The sequence below is a fragment of the Silurus aristotelis genome (genome assembly GCF_946808225.1).
Source record: "Silurus aristotelis genome assembly, chromosome: 19".
Lineage (NCBI taxonomy): Eukaryota > Metazoa > Chordata > Actinopteri > Siluriformes > Siluridae > Silurus > Silurus aristotelis.
In genome coordinates, this window is record NC_139592.1 from 19,924,947 (window position 1) to 19,945,073 (window position 20,127).

General features: G+C 41.8%; 2 protein-coding genes across 2 annotated transcripts in view; both read right to left on the bottom strand.

Annotated features, from left to right (window-relative positions):
* Nucleotides 1–2,008: 2,008 nt before the first annotated feature.
* On the bottom strand, nucleotides 2,009–13,570 carry rsbn1 (round spermatid basic protein 1). Its single transcript, XM_083570649.1, has 7 exons — nucleotides 12,649–13,570; nucleotides 10,988–11,577; nucleotides 8,909–9,046; nucleotides 8,171–8,313; nucleotides 7,019–7,186; nucleotides 6,524–6,632; nucleotides 2,009–5,775 (listed from the first exon to the last, which is right to left on the bottom strand). Exons 1-7 carry the CDS (start codon nucleotides 13,184–13,186, stop codon nucleotides 5,359–5,361), a joined length of 2,103 nt encoding a protein of 700 aa, XP_083426775.1. The 5' UTR covers nucleotides 13,187–13,570; the 3' UTR covers nucleotides 2,009–5,358.
* A 3,709-nt stretch (nucleotides 13,571–17,279) lies between these two features.
* The window catches only part of magi3a (membrane associated guanylate kinase, WW and PDZ domain containing 3a), a 127,078-nt gene continuing 124,230 nt past the window's right edge, over nucleotides 17,280–20,127 (bottom strand). Inside the window, exon 22 of the mRNA XM_083570694.1 lies at nucleotides 17,280–18,297. Within this exon, the coding sequence (XP_083426820.1) occupies nucleotides 17,414–18,297 (884 nt within the window). The 3' untranslated portion in view covers nucleotides 17,280–17,413. The remainder of the gene's footprint in view (nucleotides 18,298–20,127) is intronic.

Genomic DNA, 20,127 nt, shown 5'->3' on the forward strand with positions numbered 1-20,127 from the left:
GAAGCTGAAGGAGGAAGACTGTAGTGTGAGATTCAGGGAAGAGGTCAGAGAGGAGCTCGGTGGTGGTGAAGAGGTGCAGGATGATTGAGCAGGAGTGATGAGGGAGGCAGTCAGAAAGGTTCTTGGTGTGACATCTTGAAATAGAAAGGAAGACAAAGAGACCTTGTGGTGGAATGAGGAAGTGCAGGAAAGCATAAGGAGAAAAAGGTTGGCAAAACAGAATTGGGATCGACAGAGTGATGAGAAAAGAAGGCAGGAGTACAAGGAGATGCGGCAGCAGGTGAAGAGGGAAAAGGCATATGAGGAGCTGTATGAGAAGTTGGACACTAAGGAGGGAGAAAAAGGATTTGTACCGATTGGCCAGGCAGAGGGACCGAGCTGGGAAGGATGTGCTGCAAGTTAGAGCAATAAAGGATGGAGATGAAAATGTGTTGACTAGTGAGGAGAGTGTGTTGAGAAGATGAGGGGAGTATTTTGAGCAGATGAACGAGGAAAATGAGAGAGAGAGAGAAGGTTGGATGGTGTGGAGATGGTGAAGCAGGAAGTGGATAGGATTAGTAAAGAGGAAGTGAGAGCAGCGATTAAGAGGATGAAGAGTGGAAAGTCGGTTGGACCAGATGACATACCAGTAGAAGCATGGAGATGTTTAGGAGAGATGGCAGTGGAGTTTTTAAACCAGGTTGATTTTGGAAGGTGAGAAGATGCCTGAGGAATGGAGAAGGAGTGTGCAGGTACCGATCTTTAAGAATAAGGGAGATGTACAGACCTGCGGTAACTACAGGGGAATAAAGTTGATCAGTCACACCATGAAGTTATAGGAAAGAGCAGTGGAAGCCAGGCTGAGAGAAGAGATGACATCTGTGAGCAACAGTATGGTTTCATGCCGAGAAAGAGCACCACAGACGCATTATTTGCTTGAAGAATGTTAATGCTGAAGTATAGAGAAGGTCAGGAGTTGTGGTATTGTATGAGGAAGTCTGGTGTGTCAGAGAAATATGTGAGGGTGGTGCAGGACATGTATAAGGACAGTGTGACAGCAGTAAAGTGTGCAGTAGGAATGACAGACTGGTTCAAGGTGGAGGTTGGACTGCATCAAGGGTTGGCTCCAAACCCCTTCCTGAGAGGTGGAGGTACATGCTGGAGAGAAAGGGGAATGAAAGTCAGTAGGATTAATACAGAGTACATGTGTGTGAATAAGAGGGAGGGCAGTGGAGTGGTGCAGTTGCAGGGAGAAGAGGTGGAGAAGGTGGAGGAGTTCAGGTACCTGGGGTCAACAGTGCAAAGTAATGAAGAGTGTGTAAGAGAAGTGAAGAAAAGAGTGCAGGCAGGGTGGAGTGGGTGGAGAAGAGTGATAGCAGGAGTGATTTGTGATAGAAGAGTATCTGCAAGAAGGAAAGGGAAAGTTTATAGGACTGTGGTGAGACCTGTGATGTTGTATGGATTAGAGACAGTGGCATTGAGTAAAAGACAGGAGGTGGAGCTGGAGGTAGCAGAGCTGAAGATGTTCAGGTTTTTGTTGGGAGTGATGACGATGGACAGGATTAGAAATGAGTTTATTAGAGGGACAGCACATGTAGGATGTTTTGGAGACAAGGTGAGGAAGGCGAGATTGAGATGGTTTGGACATGTGCAGAGGAGGGACATGGGGTATATCAGTAGGAGAATGCTGAGGATGGAGCCACCAGGAAGAAGGAAAAGAGGAAGACCAAGGAGGAGGTTTATGGATGTGGTGAGGAAAGACATGCAGGTAGCTGGTTTGAAAGATGCAGATGAAGAGGACGGGGGTATGGAGACGGATGATCCACTGAAAGAAGTAGTTTAACATTTGGATGAGTGAAAGGTTAGTGCTTTGACCTTGAGGGATGATCATGGATTTGAACAAAACTTTCATGCTGTAAATTTTTTGTTTTTTTGTGTTGTTGATTAGAGATTTTCAGCCAAAATCCCCAACACATCCACTGATATTCATAAAATGAAGTGTAACAAAATGATACCAATTAAACCTCGGTGCACTCATAAAATGATTTATTTAAAAAAATACAGAAAAAAAGGTCTATGCATTCCATTGTACGTATTTATACACACGATTAAGAATGTACACAGAACGGTTCTATTCAAACGCCGCCGATTATTTACATTACGTCCTTAAGAAAAAACAAAACAAAAAAAATCACGTACAATTAGTGCTGCTAAATGTAATTCACACCAAAGCATGCCTCTATTCCGTAGCAGATTTTCCTATAGTGCAAAAAAAAAAAAAAAAACCCACCACAAAACAGTTAATAGTGATCAACAATGACAAAACATAATAAATAGCTGCCAGTAGTCTGAAATAAAACATTATGTAGACATGTGATGGCATTTATTAGAAGGGGAAGGGTGTGAATTGAAAAAGGCAGGCTGATCAAAGTGCCAATTGAACCATTAAAACTTCATCTTGTAGCCTGAACTCATGGGATGCAAAAAAAAAAGGTCCTGAATGAAAATGTTTTTAAATAGGAAACGGTTAAATTTCTCACCCGATGACAAAAAAGAAAACACACACAAAAACAAAAAGCACCAGCTTTCAAAGTTGAGGTCCAGCTAAACCAGGAGAGCGGCTGACTTATTGCTAGACTGGACTGCCATGTTCCACACCTCCGAGTTCGAACATACAAGTGTAGAAAAAGGCACTCATTTAGGAGCTAGGAGGAGATTTTCGACTGCATCAGAGAACGACTCAATGTCCAACAAGATCACATTGCACAAAAAATGCACATGCAAACTAATTAGATAAAATATATTGCATACTGAACTTTATAAGCACAAGGATTTCTGTCTTTTTTTTTTTAATGCCAACCACGAGTCAAACGTTCGCCTCAATTATCAAAAAAGTTAAAAAACTTCCATCAATGTATAAAACTTTGTATCTGTAAACGGCCGATGGAGCAAACAATCATTGCTGGTGCGAAAAAATAAATTACATTCCAGTCTGGACGTCACACGAATTCAGCTTCGTTTCAGACAAAGAAATACAATGACGTAAAGCATCAAATCAGCACAAAAGAAAAAACATAAGCTTAGTGACAAAAACACAGGAGCAACTATTTGCTCTCGAAGTCTACGTTCACCTAAAGAATATTCAGTTTGAACTAAATTCATTGAAGGAACATTATGACCCTCCATTCCTGTATCTCCTATGCACAAATATAAATAAGATAAAACATCTGATGGATTGAGAACAGAAAAGCAGTCAGGGTTTAAATAGTACACAGCGACACGTTTTGGTGTTAAACGCTCCCTTCTTGAAGATCACCTCATCATGTGATATGTGAGCGTGCGTATATATATATATATATATATATATATATATATACACATACATACACACACACACACACACACACACACAAGTTTCCAAAGAAGTACATGAGTGGTGTTGAATAAATGAATTGAAAGCACACACACGTGTTTAATCACATACTGGCCAATCAACAGGCCAGTTAGGAAGCTCATTAAAAGAATAATAATAATAATATGGTGTAGAATTTTTTAGCTGCTTCTCCATACCCAGACTGACCGACTGGTATCATTCAGGGGTGGGTAAATCAGACAGCTGTGATCTAGCCGAGTGTGTTGTTTATCTGACTGTATTAGCTAAACTAACGTAAATAATATATGCACCGATTACAGACCGATCAGATGATCTGGCTCGTTGTGCCACTTAAAAAAAAAAGGCACTGATCATAAATAGAATACAAATTCAATGAGATATGACGGACAACCGGCCTGCAACAAAGTTTGCTTTAACCAAAGAAAATAAATAGAATTGTACTATATTTGCTGCGTTCACACAAGCAGAAGACGTGACTTCGTACTGGTTGCCGTAGTAACTTAACAGTGGGTGGCGCAAGTAGTTCCGTTTTTTTTTTTTTTTGGCAATAATATCAGGAGACGGGGTTTTCTTTCTCATCGTAGTGTGTGTGAATGAAGGTCAGCTCTCGTAGTTAAAAAAGCTTTCTTCTATGACATCGCTGCTAGTGAATGAATAGTAGACCGAACCCAGGTTCTGAACAAAAGATCATCAGAACTAAATAGTTCGGATGCGATCAGATTGTTAAAAGACTGAGGTCTATAGCATTAATGCAGATAAAAGTTTGAGCACCACTATTTGTTCATCAAAATAAAAATCACATTTGGGTGTGTACTTTTCTCTGTGGTTACACAATTGTGTAAAACCATGTTCACGATTCTCAAAAGAGCATCTACAGAGCATCAAATAACTTCCCACGTCTTGTCAGGATGCGTGGTCAGGAGACATGCTGGTGCGTGCTAAACTAAATCCGTCACTCCGAAGCAAAACTTGGCGTGAAAGCTGATCAGTAAAGCTGCTTATTTATTGCCAGGCGTCCAGGCTACTGATTCGTCCACCCCTGAGTAACTCTAACAGTTAACCACAGGAGAGTCATTTACTTCGTACACTCCAAATTACGACGCACGCCTACAGCCCCATTTGAAAGTAAATTCAGAGTAAGTGTAAGTAAAAGACTTGTGCAGTTTACACGTATTCCTGCCATAAACACGATCCAGTTGTGGCACTGTGACAAATTTACACAATGTCCCATATAAAACAACAACATAATTATCTAATGAAAAGGGAACCTGAGAAATTCATAGCAAAGGCTAATCCAGAGATAGAAGCCATCACTTGGAAATTATTCAAACATCTGAACATCCAGCTTTGCACAGGCTTTTTCTTTGGGAGCATTATGATTTTATTACTCGATTGGACACAGGTTTCCATGCCAGACAGCAAAAAAACTCAATGAGAATCAATCCTGCTCTGGGATCATTCACCAATTATTCTCCAACTGGGATAAAAGATATGAACAGGAACTTTGTTCGTTTCTTCTTTAGAGACATGATTGCTGTTAGGCACTTTTTTCCCTCTGGTCAAAAAAAAAAAAAAAAAAAAAAAAAAAAAAAAAAAAAAAAAAAAAAAAAAAAATTTAACTGATCCACATGATGCACAGTTTGGTAGAAATTATTATTGATTTCCTCTTGAATGAAGGATATAAACAAATATAAAACAATACTGAACAATCAGCAAAAGAAATATTATTAAAATTAAATACTTTGGCTGAGTGAAAAAAAAATTAAAAAGTACTTACAGGGTTGCTTCAAGAACAAAATGTTTTTCTTTTAAAAACAAAAAAGAAATATATATATATAATTTTATATATAGATTTATATTTTTCAGACTTTCAGAGTCTTGTATTTTGTCAGACAGTCCGATCCTCTCCTGGAATGTCGGTCAAGTTTGTTAAATTGATTAACAGGTGAAAAGGATTTCAGTCAACTGCAGGCCATTGGGAGAAATCAGTGAAGGCTGTTGCTGCTGCTCAGAGTGTCACCAGGAGCTGGGTGGAGGGAAGCCTGAGGAACTGTTGGAGTTTGAGGAGTGGTGTTCAGTGAAGGTGCGCTCTCTGGTCGCAAAGCGTCCGCTTGAGGTGGGTGCAACGAGGTCGACATCTGGTTGACGGGCTTGTCTGGCGTGGAGGTGCTGATTTTGCGCACTTCCTCTTTCTCTTTTACCTGGTCTCGCTCTTTCTCGGGATGGTACTGCTGGAGGCGGATGTGCCACGCCAGGCTGCACACGGCCGACACGGTCTTGAACTGGTGGATGACGTTGCGTGGGATGAAGTAGATGTCGTCGTCGCACAGCTGCAATCTTGCGTACCGGATGCCCTCTCGCCGCAGCTGGTTCAACTTTGCGTCGTCCACCCACTGCACACACTGCGGGCGCACAGGGGCAATATGGGGGTTCCAGAATTGTAATATGAGTCATGAGCTACACTGAGCTCCGGGAATATGTGCTGCTACCACCTTCTGAATGACCGAACACAAACAATAAACTCCACTGTCTTCTAATTACACACATTTAAAGGAAAGCAAACCTCTTATTAACTGCACTACAAGGCAGTTTGTGTCTCTGAGGTCTGAAGTCATTTAAACCAGAGCCCAGACCGTCATTTTCTGTTCACGCCTTCATTAACAGGGAAATGATCATCGAGTCATTTAGCCACTTCTGTTTCAATGACTACATTTCTTGCTATTTATATCGGTTTAGGTACACGATTACGATCAAAGAGTGTGCATGCACTTGCTTCTACACACTTGGTTAGCGAGACATTTCTACATTTACTGCTTAATTTGTTAATCTGGTAATTAATACCGAATGATCTTCACTTGTTTTTTTTTTTTTTTAACTATATTATGTACTGTTAAACAACGTCTATTCCAGTGTGGTCTTTAAAGGCTGACATTGGGGGTTTTCCCCCACACAAAGTCTAGAAATTGTCAAATTTAACCCAGAAGTCCTGGGGTCCTTAAATCAGCTACAAAGTCAAAAACAAGCCTCCATCTTCTCAGCTCAACATCGGGTCTGCTACCTAACTAAACTTAGACTGTCGACAACCATGTTTTGACGAGCCATTAATACCATCTACTGGACTGTATGACTAAATACTGTGTAGTATATTACCTGAGACACAGGGGGCTCGTAGAGATCGAGCTGAAGCCTCTGCACCACGTCGTTAAAGTCTTCTGCATGAAAACACACGACATCTTTGGTTATCCGTGGCCGGTCACTCCTGCGGAACGGAATAAAGAGCAAAAAGGAGATAAGGGTAGGTTTTAGGAGTCAGGATTAAACGCATAAACCGGCCACAGTGGGTTTTAAAAGATCAGACGATTTTCTTTTCCGTCTGGAGTGAATAATAACTTGCTTGATGTGGTAGCTCTAAATGTCAGTCTGTAAATAGGGTGAAAAGGTTAACTGCATCATCTGACTGTGTATAAGACGTTTTGTAATAACTAGTTATAAGGATTATAGTGCAAGTAATTAACGTCTACCTATAGCTATTTTTGGTGAATAAAATGTTTATTTTTTAAGTCATTTATTACAACATCAAGGCAAAAATATATATATATTTTAAATGTCGATATATTTGTTTTCAGATTTTGCAACCAAACTCACCACTCTCCAAACTGCACAGCTTTGAGGACCCCCACAGCGGCGGTGCTCTGCCAGTCGAAGCTCTGGCCCACGTGATCGGCGTGCGCTCTCGTCCGGTCCTCAAACAGAACTTCGCGTGGCTCGCTCGTCCTCGGCAGATAGTGCAGATTCTTGATCTCGTTCATGGACCTGTATGTGCGAGCGTAAACTTCTTATAATCTGGACTTCTATTTATATAACTTCACTACAGCTCTGATCTTCAACGCAAAATTAGATATTAACTACATTAAACTCACTGCAAACAAAATAAACCTTAACCACTGAGCTACAACTGCGAGTCAATGAGTCAATCAATCTTGCTGTAACACACAAGACTGGTCAGACCGAAGGCTTGAAAATGAGATCTGAATTAGGGGTCTGAGAGCAGAGTAAACAGGAAACTGTCTCGAAATCTGACCTCGCATTAAAGGAGTTGCTCAGTCTCGCTCTTAACTCACACCTTCATGCGGCTCAAGTTATTATAAACATTTACTAGACCTCTGATTCTGAAAATTGAGTGCAAGAACCTCAAGGGAACGACAAAGCTTGAAACGGCATGTTTTCACAAAATCACATACCGAAAAATTATAACGCAAAGTCCATCAAACCATAGTTTGCCAATGTTGAGAACTTGAGTGAGCCGCACAGAACCCTGTCCCCAATACCATTAAACACCTTTGAAATAAACAACCACAGCACCCAGACCTCCTCATCCATCATCACTGCTTAATCTCACTAAAGCTCTGGTAGATGGATTCACACAAATCTCCACATCCACTCTCCAAAATCTAGTGGAAAGCCTTCCCAGAAGAGTGGAGCTTAACAGTTAAGGGGGGCTCTTGCTCTATATCAGGGTTGTCCGATCTTTCCACAGTCCAGTGTGGGTGCAGGTATTTATTCTAGCCAATCAAGTGCACTGGTTGTGATGGTCCACATCCTTGAGTGCATATAGAGCATTTATTGTTAAATTCTAAGTTCGCCTCAAAAATGACATCTCAAATTGCAATAAATCTAATACACATACTGCACACATTTGGGTAATGTGGATCTGTGGAATTTAATTTTACACGCCAAAATGATTGAGGACCTCTGTACTTGAAACCAGTATAAAGCTACAAAGATACACACGCCTACCTGCGCCTCTTAAATGGAGATTTGGGCATATCAGCGGTGGGAACCATCTGCTCTCCCGGTCTAACCCACATGATGGGCCCGTCATCACTCTGAGAGCGACAGTCCAGCTTCAGACTGGACAGGGTTCCCCACGGCAAGGTCATCTGTATGAGCACACACAAATACACAGATACACAATTTAACCCACTGGCACTTGTTTGTCCAAAACGCTGCAGTAATACTGAGGGAATTGTGTGGTTCGTGACCTGAATAAATCCCATCCCAATTCTATTTTCTATGCACCGTGTACTTCACTGTGTTAACGCTGTATGATAATCAGTCTTAAAGCTCGTCAGAATTTAGATTTGTTCTGTTGACAAATCTAACAATTTTGTAAACCTTTGCGTTCGTTCAAATCATAAATAATTACCTTCTATTATAAAAACGTGCCAAATTAATTCCTCTAGTTTATTTCCTATGAAATATTAAAAGGGTATGTATATAATTATATTATAATAAATAATATTAATTATTAATATAATAATTACACGTCATTGTTAATAGGCTTTAACAAGATACTAACCTTAAATAGGTCAAAATATTAGTACATTATATTTGACCTGAAATTTGCATACAATATATTGGTAGTTTAGGGCTTTTTTTTTTTTTTTTTAGTATGAGCCAAACTTCAACAGCAAGATATCATCAAGCAGATTCGACACATTGTTCTTTATTTCGAACAACAGGAAGTTTGCCGACCTTGAGGAACGGCGATTCCTCCAGCATGTCCAGGAACTCTGGAAAATAATCCCCTACTTCCTCATCCACAGCCCCCACCAGGCTGATCTGTCTCATGGGGCCAGCTCGGTAGGTCCCAGAGCAGTATGTTCGACTCACCTGCAAGAACACACACACACACACGGAAATTGTACGCATCTTCAAATGTAAGGCAAATAAAGTAACTCTTACACTAAGATCAGAACTGTACGTGGGGAAGAGATTTTAATTCATACTGTGCGATTAGTTCATTTCTACAAGCGCTTTTCCGCACTTCAACTATACACATAGCTATAACTGGACAAGCTGTTTCTGTGTTAAGTATCAAATATCAGCTGACCCGCTACTCTGGGTTCAAAACACTGGTTTGTTAATATTTAAGTGTCTGGCCCAGAACGTCATGGAAAAAATGTTTGGCTTCCAGACGACGCAGGCGAATTTGGCACGGTTCACTTCCGTAGATGGTTAATGCACTTTGGACTCCTCTGAATGCAAGACTTAAGTAAATAAAGTACCTAGCGTGATGTGGTGCGCATGCGAGGAATATTAGACGTGATGGATTTGAAACCTCTGCTATGCTGGCTCAAGCACAGCGACTAAAACATGGCTGAACAGCAACGTGCTGGGGGGGTTTTAAACGCAGTCTAAACACACCCACTGTGTCCGTTGAACTCCATGGGAACGTCCGTGTGGTTCGGTCAAGCATGGTAAACGTTTTCCATTTAAATCTTCAAATGTGTGATACACCGTTTGACCAAAAGTATGGTGGACTCCTGAGTGCTGAACGTTTCATTCCCAAGATGATAGAAAAATGTTGCCTTTTTGCTAAATTTCTGGAATGTCTTTCTATTAGGAGGTCAGAGCTTGACTGTGGATTTGTGCTCAGTCAGCAACAACAGCATGCAGCAGGCCGTGATGTCGAGGAATGAAGTCGGTGTTCCAATTAGGGCTGTAACGATTCCTCGAGTAACTCGATTGCAGAAATACATCGAGGCTAAACATGGAGCAGTGTTTCCCTCACGGACCATTATTACTGACGCACCACCAGCTAAACCCTGAACAGGTAAACACACGCTGAAGACTGAAAAGATGGAGGAACTGGGAGAAAACGGTGAGGAACTAAGAGAAGATTCAGGCGAAAGAAAACGCCAGAAAGTTTCCAAAGTTTGGGATCATATAAAAAACATTTTTATAGCAATTTAAAATTTATTTTTATTTCAACTCAAAAAGTCCAGCGGTGGCAACGTAGAGCAGGAAGTGGAGCACGTTTCAAGCACTGGCGATAAATACACTGATTTAGTGCGTGAAAATTTCAAGCGGCTTTTCCGGAGACAAGAAAACCACATCGCAAGGTGATCAGTGGGGTTGGGGTCAGGTCTCAAGGTCTTCCATACAACGTGCACGAAGACCTCACTTTGTGAGTGAAAACAGAGGAGGTTGTAAATGGCTGGAAGTCCAAGGCAGAAAACCGGCTGTGCATTTCGGGTGGATTGGACGTGTACCGTCGCTTTGTTGACAATCACAGTGTCATCAGTTTCACAGACGTGGAAGAGGGCAGACGGCATCTTTCACCGGTGTGTGTTTAGTTGCTCGGTGATGCATGTGAGCAGCAGATTTCGCTGAAGAAGAATTTGCTAGTCTTCATCCTCACTAGCTGTTTGTTTATTCTTTCTTTGAACTTATCCTGTTGAACATCGCAGATTTCCAACTCCAGTTATACTCCAGCTTCCTTCCTCGCTAGACTGATCAAATTGAGCAAATTTCTGATTGTTATTTGCTTAAAAGAGTCTCTGTTGTTTCTTTTTTTGTTTTCAGAAAACCACCGTTTTGGCACTTGTACACAATGAGCTAGATTTTTCTTGGAGTACAAGGTGCTCTGTATTGTTCTGCTGCATAGTAAATACAAGACCTGATTAAAAGTACAATGAATCTGTGTGTTTTTTAAAAAGGGAAAACGCATGGCCTCAGCATTAAGATGCAGCTCAGTGGGACATTGGGGGAAAAAAATAATCATGCAGCAAAGTGTCAGCCATCAAAGAAAAAATAAATCCTTCTCTTTACCTGGGAGTGAAACTTGGAGATAGTGGTGGTCTCGATGTCCTTCTTCCCGAGAATCTCCATCTTGACCGGCGTGTTGGGAAAGTTGAAGGCAAAGTAATCCAGGAAGTCCGGGAGGTAGGCAGCAGCACCGTGGACCACAGAGAGCGCGTACCGCGCCGCTCCTATGGTAATTTCGGTAAAAGCCTGCTCGAGGAACTCGCGTGCGAACCTCTCCATCTCCCCAGGCTGAAGGAGCGAGAGTTCATCGGCGTACGCGTGCAGAATGGATGCCCCGCCGTTGGGCTGCACCTCCTCGTGCATGAGCCTGCTAAACCGTGAGTTTGTTTTCAGGCACGAGCTGCGAATGAAGTGGTCCTGAGGCGAGAGGAAGGGTGAGCCGGGACCCTCGTCGCCAAGCTTTTCGTCCTTGACGTTGGCGAGGACGGTCTTGTCGTCGGTGGATGATGAGCAGTCGTCGGTTTGGATTTCCTTGTCGGATGTCCGCAATCGCTTGCTGCGCTGCTCCTCTTCCCGGTGCCTCTTCTTTTTCTTCTTCTTTTTCAGCGGGTACTCCTCCAAGGTCTGAGGCTTTCCGTTCTCATTGTTGGGCTCTGGGAGAAAAGGCAAAAAATTGGTCGAGGTCACAAACGAGTCAAGAGATCAAACTACAGTGGTTCGTTTCTGCACATATTGTGTGGTCAGGAATGACGTTTATGGCTTGATTCGGAAAGACTTATTGCTGTGTCCCAATTCACCCACTGTGTGTCCTAAATAGCATCCGAGATTAGAATTTGAATTAGAAGTATGTCCCAAATCAGAATGTGTTCATTCATGGGCACTTTCTCAGCTAACAACGGCCACGGCAATTTGAGACGAGTAATTTACGCTTGTGTAGGTCCCCTGGTAGTCTAGTGGTTAAGATGCAGCGCTCCCACCGCTGCGACCCGGGTTCGATTCCCGGTCAGGGAACCATCCACGTGACGTACCACGTTTAAAGTCGAGCTTCTGATAGCACCAAAACGTACACGCAAGACAAGAGCAAATATATACGCATTTTCCAATCCAGAATACGGTTATCTGCGTATCACATGGGTTAAAAACGTAGATCTCTGACACCAGAGTGCACGAGGGAAATGTCAGCTCGAGAACGTTGACCGTTGCAGTGTTGCTGAAAGAAAATACAACGTCCAGCGAGTGGAAATTCAGAGGTTTGTTTACAAAGCCCTCCAGAAAGCTGGTTCGACTGGTTTGAGTTGACCATGGAGCCATGGGAACTCAAACAACAACTCTGTACAACCACTGCACACAGAAAAGCAACCACTCAAACGGATGGTTGAAGGTCCACACACGTATTAATAATAAAGTGGACCTCGTGTATGTGTAGGTCATAATCAGGTTCTCAGGTGTTCAGCCTGATTGCTGGTTCACACTTATGGAAATTCAAAGAATTGTAGATTACAAAAGCAAGATTTATATATTGTTTAGCTTTTCCTAAGGTGACCAGTGTGAAGTAATGTGCAGGTGAGTTGAATATAAAGAGCTGTGAGAAAAGAGAGCTGGATATGGAAACACACTGGAGTAAAAGGTGGGCGTTCACACACACGCACGCGCACACACGTTTATAAGTGTAAATACAACAAAGTTTCACCGAATAGTTTGGAGATTGTGTGCAGATTGTTTACCTGTCGGCTTCTTACAGGAACCGACTTTGACGTTGACCCCCGCGTTTTCCTTCTTGGGTTTCAGCTTTACGTCTTTCTCGGGGTGTTTCTGGGGCTTGGTGCTGAGATCGGCCTTCGCTACTTTGAGCGGAGTGAAAGTAAAGAGCGGCGCTGGAGCTGGAGCGGGCTTGTGAGGCAGCGGGTTCGCCTTTCGAGGCTGCCACACCACGGCTGCGTCCTTCTTGGGAGCGTGGTGGTTGTAATGGTTGTGGTGATTGCGGTGCTGCACAGCCGCCAGATCTTTGTTGTTGAAGTTTATCCCTTGAGAAGTCTTCTGGTGTTGCTGCTGCTGCTGCTGCTGCTGAGGTACTCGCTGTTGTTGAACATGGTGGTGATGTAGCTTCATTTTCTTCGCCTCCTTCTCCGGTCTCGCATGCTTCTCCGTGCAGGGCGAGTGCTCCCGCTTCTTCTTCCGCTTCTTCTCCTTGGTTCCAGGTTCCACACCGTCCCTAGGCTTCTCCTCCACTTTCACACGCACCAAATCGACCTGCGCGGCCATTTTACACGCAAAATTTAAAAGCCTTCGAAAACTCGACGGCGCATGTCTCTTTTTTCAGGTGTGGGAGGGGTGGAGAAGGTTGCGATATACTCTCACCTGGGATGTGTAGTCCTTCAAATGCGCGCGCCCTATCGCAAGGCTCCGCTTTGTAGTCTTCTTTGGCTCGCGGGCTGACGTGCGCATGCGCGCAGAAAAAAAAGGGACGTTTTCCGGGAGCTGTGGGACTCGCTCGAGACGGTGCGTGCGCTGCTGCACGCGCCCTCAGTCAGTAGTTGACGTCAACTGTACGCGAGGGTTTTTTTTTTCTCCTCTCTTGCTATTTTTTATTTTTTAAATACAGGTGGGCGGGGCCTCGTGCAGGCACGCGCTGTACAGTAGGCGGATGCACAGACTCAGGGATGTGAGGCGCTAAATATAGACACGATGAGTCAAGCATTATTATACAAATAAAATTAAAATGCTATTTGGAAAAAGTTTTGAAAAATAAGGACCAGCATCACAATCTCTCATTAAACACTGAATTCTAGTGTATGGTAAATTGTATTGTTTCTCATTGTACTATAAGTTTTACAGAACTTGAGCTTAAAAATAAACCTGATTTAGTTAAGCAGATGAATCCTGTTTTAGATTTCATTTTAAATATTGCACATTGCGCCCATGGCGATCACTCAAGTTTAATTTTTGGCCTTTATTTGGAATCTGTTTGGGCACCGAAACTATATTTATATCTACAACATATCTAATGTAGGAAGGCCTTTGCTTTTAATTGCAATTCCATGCTCCACCTCTAGAGGGATATTTACAGTAAATTCATGCTGTTATCTGTGTGGCGTCTCGGCCGCGTTCTCGTAAGCCAGAACCCTGATCAGCAGACTACACACCACCTATCAAGCATCATTCTTAATCACGCAACCAACAGCCATCTATTTGACCCACTTCAGAAAAACCACACGAGGGAGACCACACTCACTTTCCTACATACCCATATACATCCATACCTACCTAATAGCTCAAACACATGACCTGCATCAGTGTACCCAACTTATCAATACATTTGTGTGGATATAACTCTCCAAGCTCTTACCCTCTAACCGAAATCACCTGTTTTTAAAGACCATCAAAACCTTTTAGAGGCGTTTCTTTATATGGTCCTTCAAGCCTGATGATAGCACCTTTGAAGACAACATGCAGTCGTAGCAGGTCCCAGAGCCGATTGTGTCCCCTCGTACTCAGCGGGAAAGACACTTGCATCATTACGAAGTAGGGTACCGATTTCCAGTTTCAAATTTCATTTTCTAGTGTGGATACTAGCATTATAACGGCAATGGCTACCTCTTCAGCTGCTCCTGAAGGGGACCAGCAGAAGCTCTGAATTCAGCCAGACAACAGCTTCACGACTGACAGATCTACAGGAAGCTATTGTAGACGAGAAATTGAAGAGCATGGAGCTTTCAGAAAGGCAGATGAGTAAAGGAAGAGCAGTGCGAACTCCTGGACCAATGAGCACGCTAAGAGCTTTATGAGAGAGAAGAACGTCAGAGGAAAAGTTGGACAGACTTTTAGTCAAACTGCACGCTAGTTACCGTGATGGGTTTGTTGAACATTGCCAAAGTGGTGGTATATTAATCACATACACTTTATTGCATCAATCAGCTTGGCTTCAGTTAAAATCGCAAGCTAAGCGCATCTCTGGCAGGGCTGTGGATTTGTTTTTAGAGCAGATGGAACCTCAGAGGAGAGGCAAGAAGAATCCCAATTAGCCGTCATCTTCGGTTTACCCTGTATAGGTTTACTACGCAATGACCATACAGATCTCTCTGGTCTCCAGGGGGACGTGTCTCTCTTTGCAGTAGCAGATTGTTAGATTCACATTGTTCATCTGGTTGTTTTTTTCCTATGCGTTTTACACCATTCCCTTATTCACATTGCAGAACGTTCATGTTGGGCTTTTCATCAGTATGGGAAATATTGTATATTGGATACAAGACAGACATTCTTCCAGATTCTTCTCTTTTTTTGGCATTGAACTCTTGCTGTCTATTAACTATTGTGTCTTCAAGCAGTTTTAGGCCAATAAACCAGTATCAATGTATTTATCGATACAATGCTGTAAATGCATTTTATACATCACATTTTTACCACAGAACCTGCATTAATTTTAACATGAGAATTAGAAAGAAACGGCAACATTGTAGAATATTTAACAAGGGTGCCAAAACTTTCATAGTTGACAGAAAATACACACGAAAAAAAACCCAACAAAAATGTCGTCCTTTAAAACTTTATTTCTCAGCGCATGAACAGAATTTCATGACCAGATTCGAATTCTTTCACAACTACATATATATATTCTCATCTTTTCTTTCTTCCAATTACTTAAAAAAATAATGAAGTGATTTACAGATTTTTTTTCTGAATGAAGGCAAGTATTTAAACAGTCGCTGTACATTTTATAAACATTTACAACTACCACAACGAGACCGGAAGGCCTTTCTTTCCTTCTTCTTTCCTTTTTTATTAAATTTTTTTTTTTTTTTTTTTTAAATAAAGCAAACGCAAGGCCACAGTTTCATATAAATGAGATGAGATGAGATACACACAAGAAAATGGACCACAGGAATCGAACACACAAAGCCCAGGTTTCATTTTCAGGAAAAATCATTTCCACAGTCCACACAGGCTTCACATTTTAAATCAGGACTGAGCAGATGTTTATTTTAATACCATGCTCTGGAATTATATAGATTTGTATTGCAACATGATCAAAATGACTTGATTTAAGTGTTTGTTACATCAATAGGACTGAAACGGCCTTAATGTCGGGTGGAACTGCAAATTGAAATCAAGTCTAAAAGCTGCCACTTTTCTCAAATGTGTGCACACATAATATTATTAATAATAATAATAATAATAATAATAATAATAATAATAATAACCACAATGAAGATGCTTGTAGAGTTGCTAGTTTCATGGGAAATATAAATTGTGAACTATAATGCAAAACCAATAGAGACACAGCCAAATCAGCTACATTTGATAAGCTACTTATATATATATATATATATATATATATATATATATATATATATATATATATATATATATATATATATATATATATATATACACACATATATATATACATATATATACATATATATACACACATACACACACTTATTTTTTTTTCATTTATTGTATTTTTTTTTCATTTTTGGTTGAAATTTTTTATATATATCATATGTTATATGACAAAAAATAGATATGTTAGATTGTATGTAAAAAATATGATTTACCCCGGAACCACCCCGTTAAACCTTCATTTAAATCGTAATGATATGACCATGTATTTAATTCATTTATTTAAGCCCCCGATGTACACACCTTGCTATATGATACACAATGCATAATTGTAAAAGCTACAGCGATGTGGAAATATACATCCCCGGCATGTAGTGCACCGAGTCAGCGAGGGATGAATCAAGCTCTTTAGGATCTGGAGCACAAAGTTTCGATACGACTACATAAAATATTGAGTGAGATATAGATTTATATATTTTAAATATATATAATTTTATATATATTTTTTGCAATTTCTTTTTCATTTCAATAAATTACATAGTGTTCTTCATGAGCTCACATGTAGTAAACAATATACTTAAGCACAAGTGTCTGGTCAGTTTAAAGAAGGAACATGTTTAAAAAAAAAAAAAAAAAAAAAAAAAAAGAGGAAAAAAAAGATCTAAAAATACACCACTGAGCTGGAACATGACAAATCATATATGATCCAATCTGATCATTGACTCAAAGCACAAATCAGGCATCGCTAATACAGCTAACGATCGCGTTTTGTATGATTAGCTGTGATTAGCGTTGTACACAAGTCTGTACACAAGTGTGAAGGGGAAAATAAAAATGTAAGCAAAAAAACCCCAAAAAAACAAACCACACTCCTTCACAATTCCGGTAAAAAAAACAACAGACCATGGGATAAGTCTCTGATTGGCACGATACGAGATGAACAGGCGCCACTGTTGGTGGTACAAACACACCACAGGACCTGGATACTTAAAAGCACGGAATACCATGAACACAAATGCGTCGGCTTGAAGTCAGTAAAGATACGGTATGCTGTACAAGTCAGGTAAAAAAAAATTATGCATCAATTACACAGTGATTCAGAGTAACCATCGGTCTCCTGGCATTCCTGATGAACTCCACCGAGCATCAGAGCCTCTCCACCTGAGACTGGACCTTAGAAGAGCTCGGGACCTTCCATGGACCAGGGGTGATGGGAGACTTTTTGTTGCTGGGGTTCCCATTCCAGGAAGTCTCTGGTGGGACACTGCTAGATCCCCTCGTATCCCTTTTGCTCTCGTCGCTTGCGCCCCCTCTGCTCCTGCCCTCTTTGGCTTCTCGATGGCCTTTGTGGTTCAGGCCCATGGGCTGGTCATTAAAGATCTGGGATTGCGACCTCTGAGGTACTGCCTCCCTCTGAACTCCCTTCTCCCGGTGGCGCCCTTCGTTGTCTGTTCTTTGCAGCTCTGGCCTCACCTCTCCCGTCTCCCTGTCTTGTCCAAAGTCAAAGTCTTCCTCCTTGTACGGGCTCCCTCCAGTTCCGTAGTTAAAATGTTGCCCATCAAGATACCGCTGTGGTTCTTCATACGCCATTGACGGCTGCCTGGTGCCAGTGTCTTGTTCCCTTCTCGGACTCTTTCTAGGGCTTGCTGAGCGTCCACCCCTGTCCGCTTGCCCCTGGGCTTTCCTGTCGGCGTATACATCCACACTCTGAGTGCCGGCATTGACGTTTTTATTTTTCACAGACTTCTTGTCTGGTTTTCTTGGGCTTTGTGAACGCGCTTTGCCCTCTGTATATTCTGTGTATGAAGTGTCCAATTTCTGGGGGCTGGGAGAATTGTCACGGAGAGACACGCCGAAACTGCTCGTCCTGGGTTCTCGGGGTAGATGATGGAGGCCACGTGAGGGAGAGGGGGCTGACATGCCTTCAGAGGGCAAGAGAGAAGAGGAGGACAATGATGGTAGCATTGATGGCTCATCAGATACAGGGTACTTTGGATAGTTTGCAGGTGGAGAAAACATCTCCATAGCATCTGAAATGAACAGTAGTATAGTTAGAAATCTGTCTCTAGAAACATTCAGGAACAAGTCAAAACAATAAGAATTTATTTTATAGTTCACATAATGTCTAGATACATGATATGGACAAATGTTCATGGATGCCTGACCATCACTGCTATACACGCTTGTTCCAGATTGAGTCCTTTTTTGACACAAGCTGTTCTTAGAGGTTTTCTACCAGGTTTTAAACTGTGGCAGTGGGGATTCTTCCTCATTTAGCCACAAGAGCATTAGTGAGGTCAGGCACTAATGTTGGTGATAAGGTCTAGCAGCAGCAATAGTTCTGCTTCATCCCAAATGTGTTAAGTGGGGTTGAGGAGGTCAAGGTATCTGTGCAGGACATTCAAGTTATTCCACTCCAATCCTAAAAACCATGTTTTAATGAAACCTGCTTGGTATCTAACTTGTATCGAGAGTTTTCTTCCGATATACATATGAGGGTACACTGCATTAATTACTAAGCAAATATCCAACCCTTGTATTTGAATCTTTTGTGGTGTGGAAGCTTCATTTTATATTCAAAGTTTTTAGTGTCAACTTCTTTCACTGCCATGTCAGTATAAAATATTCACACAAACATATTTCATGTGCATCAGGCTGGTGTTTTCCCCCCTTCAGATTCAGCACTTCAACCAATCCACAGTATTTACTGTTTGTAGCTTCTAGACTTGAGTAACTGAGATTTCTATCTGGCTGATTAAAGACGGTCTTAAAACAACACTGAAGTTTTTATTTTCCTTCGGGATGATAAGCCTGGAGCTACCGGAGTTAAAGAGGCCAAGCATGTCAAAATGAGACACAAAATGAGGCTTTTCCTTTCTGAGAGCCAACAGCAACAAATAGAAGCTTTACCGCAAAAGATAAAAATGATTTCCCGGGGGAGTTTACCTAAGCAATTACAGGGTGATGATACCTCTAGCAATGTTTATATCAACTGCATAAATGATTTGTTTAAATTGAATAAATGGAACTCGCTCCGAAACCCCTCCCCCACACGATCCCCGTCATTAAACGCCTGAATCATGTGTTGCTAAGTGCTGAGCTGCTAAGCGATTGATATTCACCAAATCGAATCTTCTGATAGGGGTCCCTTTTTGAACATGTTGCCTTTGTGCTCTATCACCGATTCTGCTCTTGATCGAGCAGTTCCACAGCCTCTAGTTGCTACTATTGACTGATATAACCAGCGACTGTGAGAATCAAATAATCGACTTTAAGACAATTTCATTTTGTGAAACCAATCAAAAAAACTTGGAGTGTTCTGTCCCACCTCCAGCCCCCTGAAACTTCAAACCACAAAGTAAACAGAACAAATCACAACGAGTGTGTTGACTAAACTGTTGGGAAGAAAAGTAGACACTTTGTTTTTGTATTATAACAATCAGGCAACAATCATAAATTAAAACACAATGACTGGTGAAGTGAAGAACACTGATGATCTCTTCATCATGGCACCTGTTAGCGTGTGGATTATTATTATAGCAGCAACATTTTATCCTCAATGCTGGCGCGTTCGAAGCAGGGAAAAATAGCGAGTTTGAGCGAGTTTGACAAATTGTGACGTCTAGACGACTTGGTCATCTCCATGCCTGCAGCTCTTGTGGGATGTTCCCGGTCTGCAGTGGTCAGTATCTATTGAAAGTGCTTCAAGGAAGGAACAGTGGTGAACCGGCGACAGGGTCACGGGCGACCGGGGCTCATTGATGCACGTGGAGAGCGAAAGCTGGCACGAGTGGTCCGATCCAACAGATGAGCTCCTGTAGCTCAAACTGCTGAAGAAGTTCATGCTGTTAAAGGGTCAG

Excerpts from the sequence above, each read along its gene's own strand:
- rsbn1 (XM_083570649.1), bottom strand. The coding sequence starts at position 13,186 with ATGGCCGCGCAGGTCGATTTGGTGCGTGTGAAAGTGGAGGAGAAGCCT. Across the intron at positions 9,047-10,987 it reads TCTCCAAGTTTCACTCCCAG|GTGAGTCGAACATACTGCTC; the intron begins GTAAAGAGAAGG and ends GTGTTCTTGCAG. Across the intron at positions 8,314-8,908 it reads AGGAATCGCCGTTCCTCAAG|ATGACCTTGCCGTGGGGAAC; the intron begins GTCGGCAAACTT and ends GTGCTCATACAG.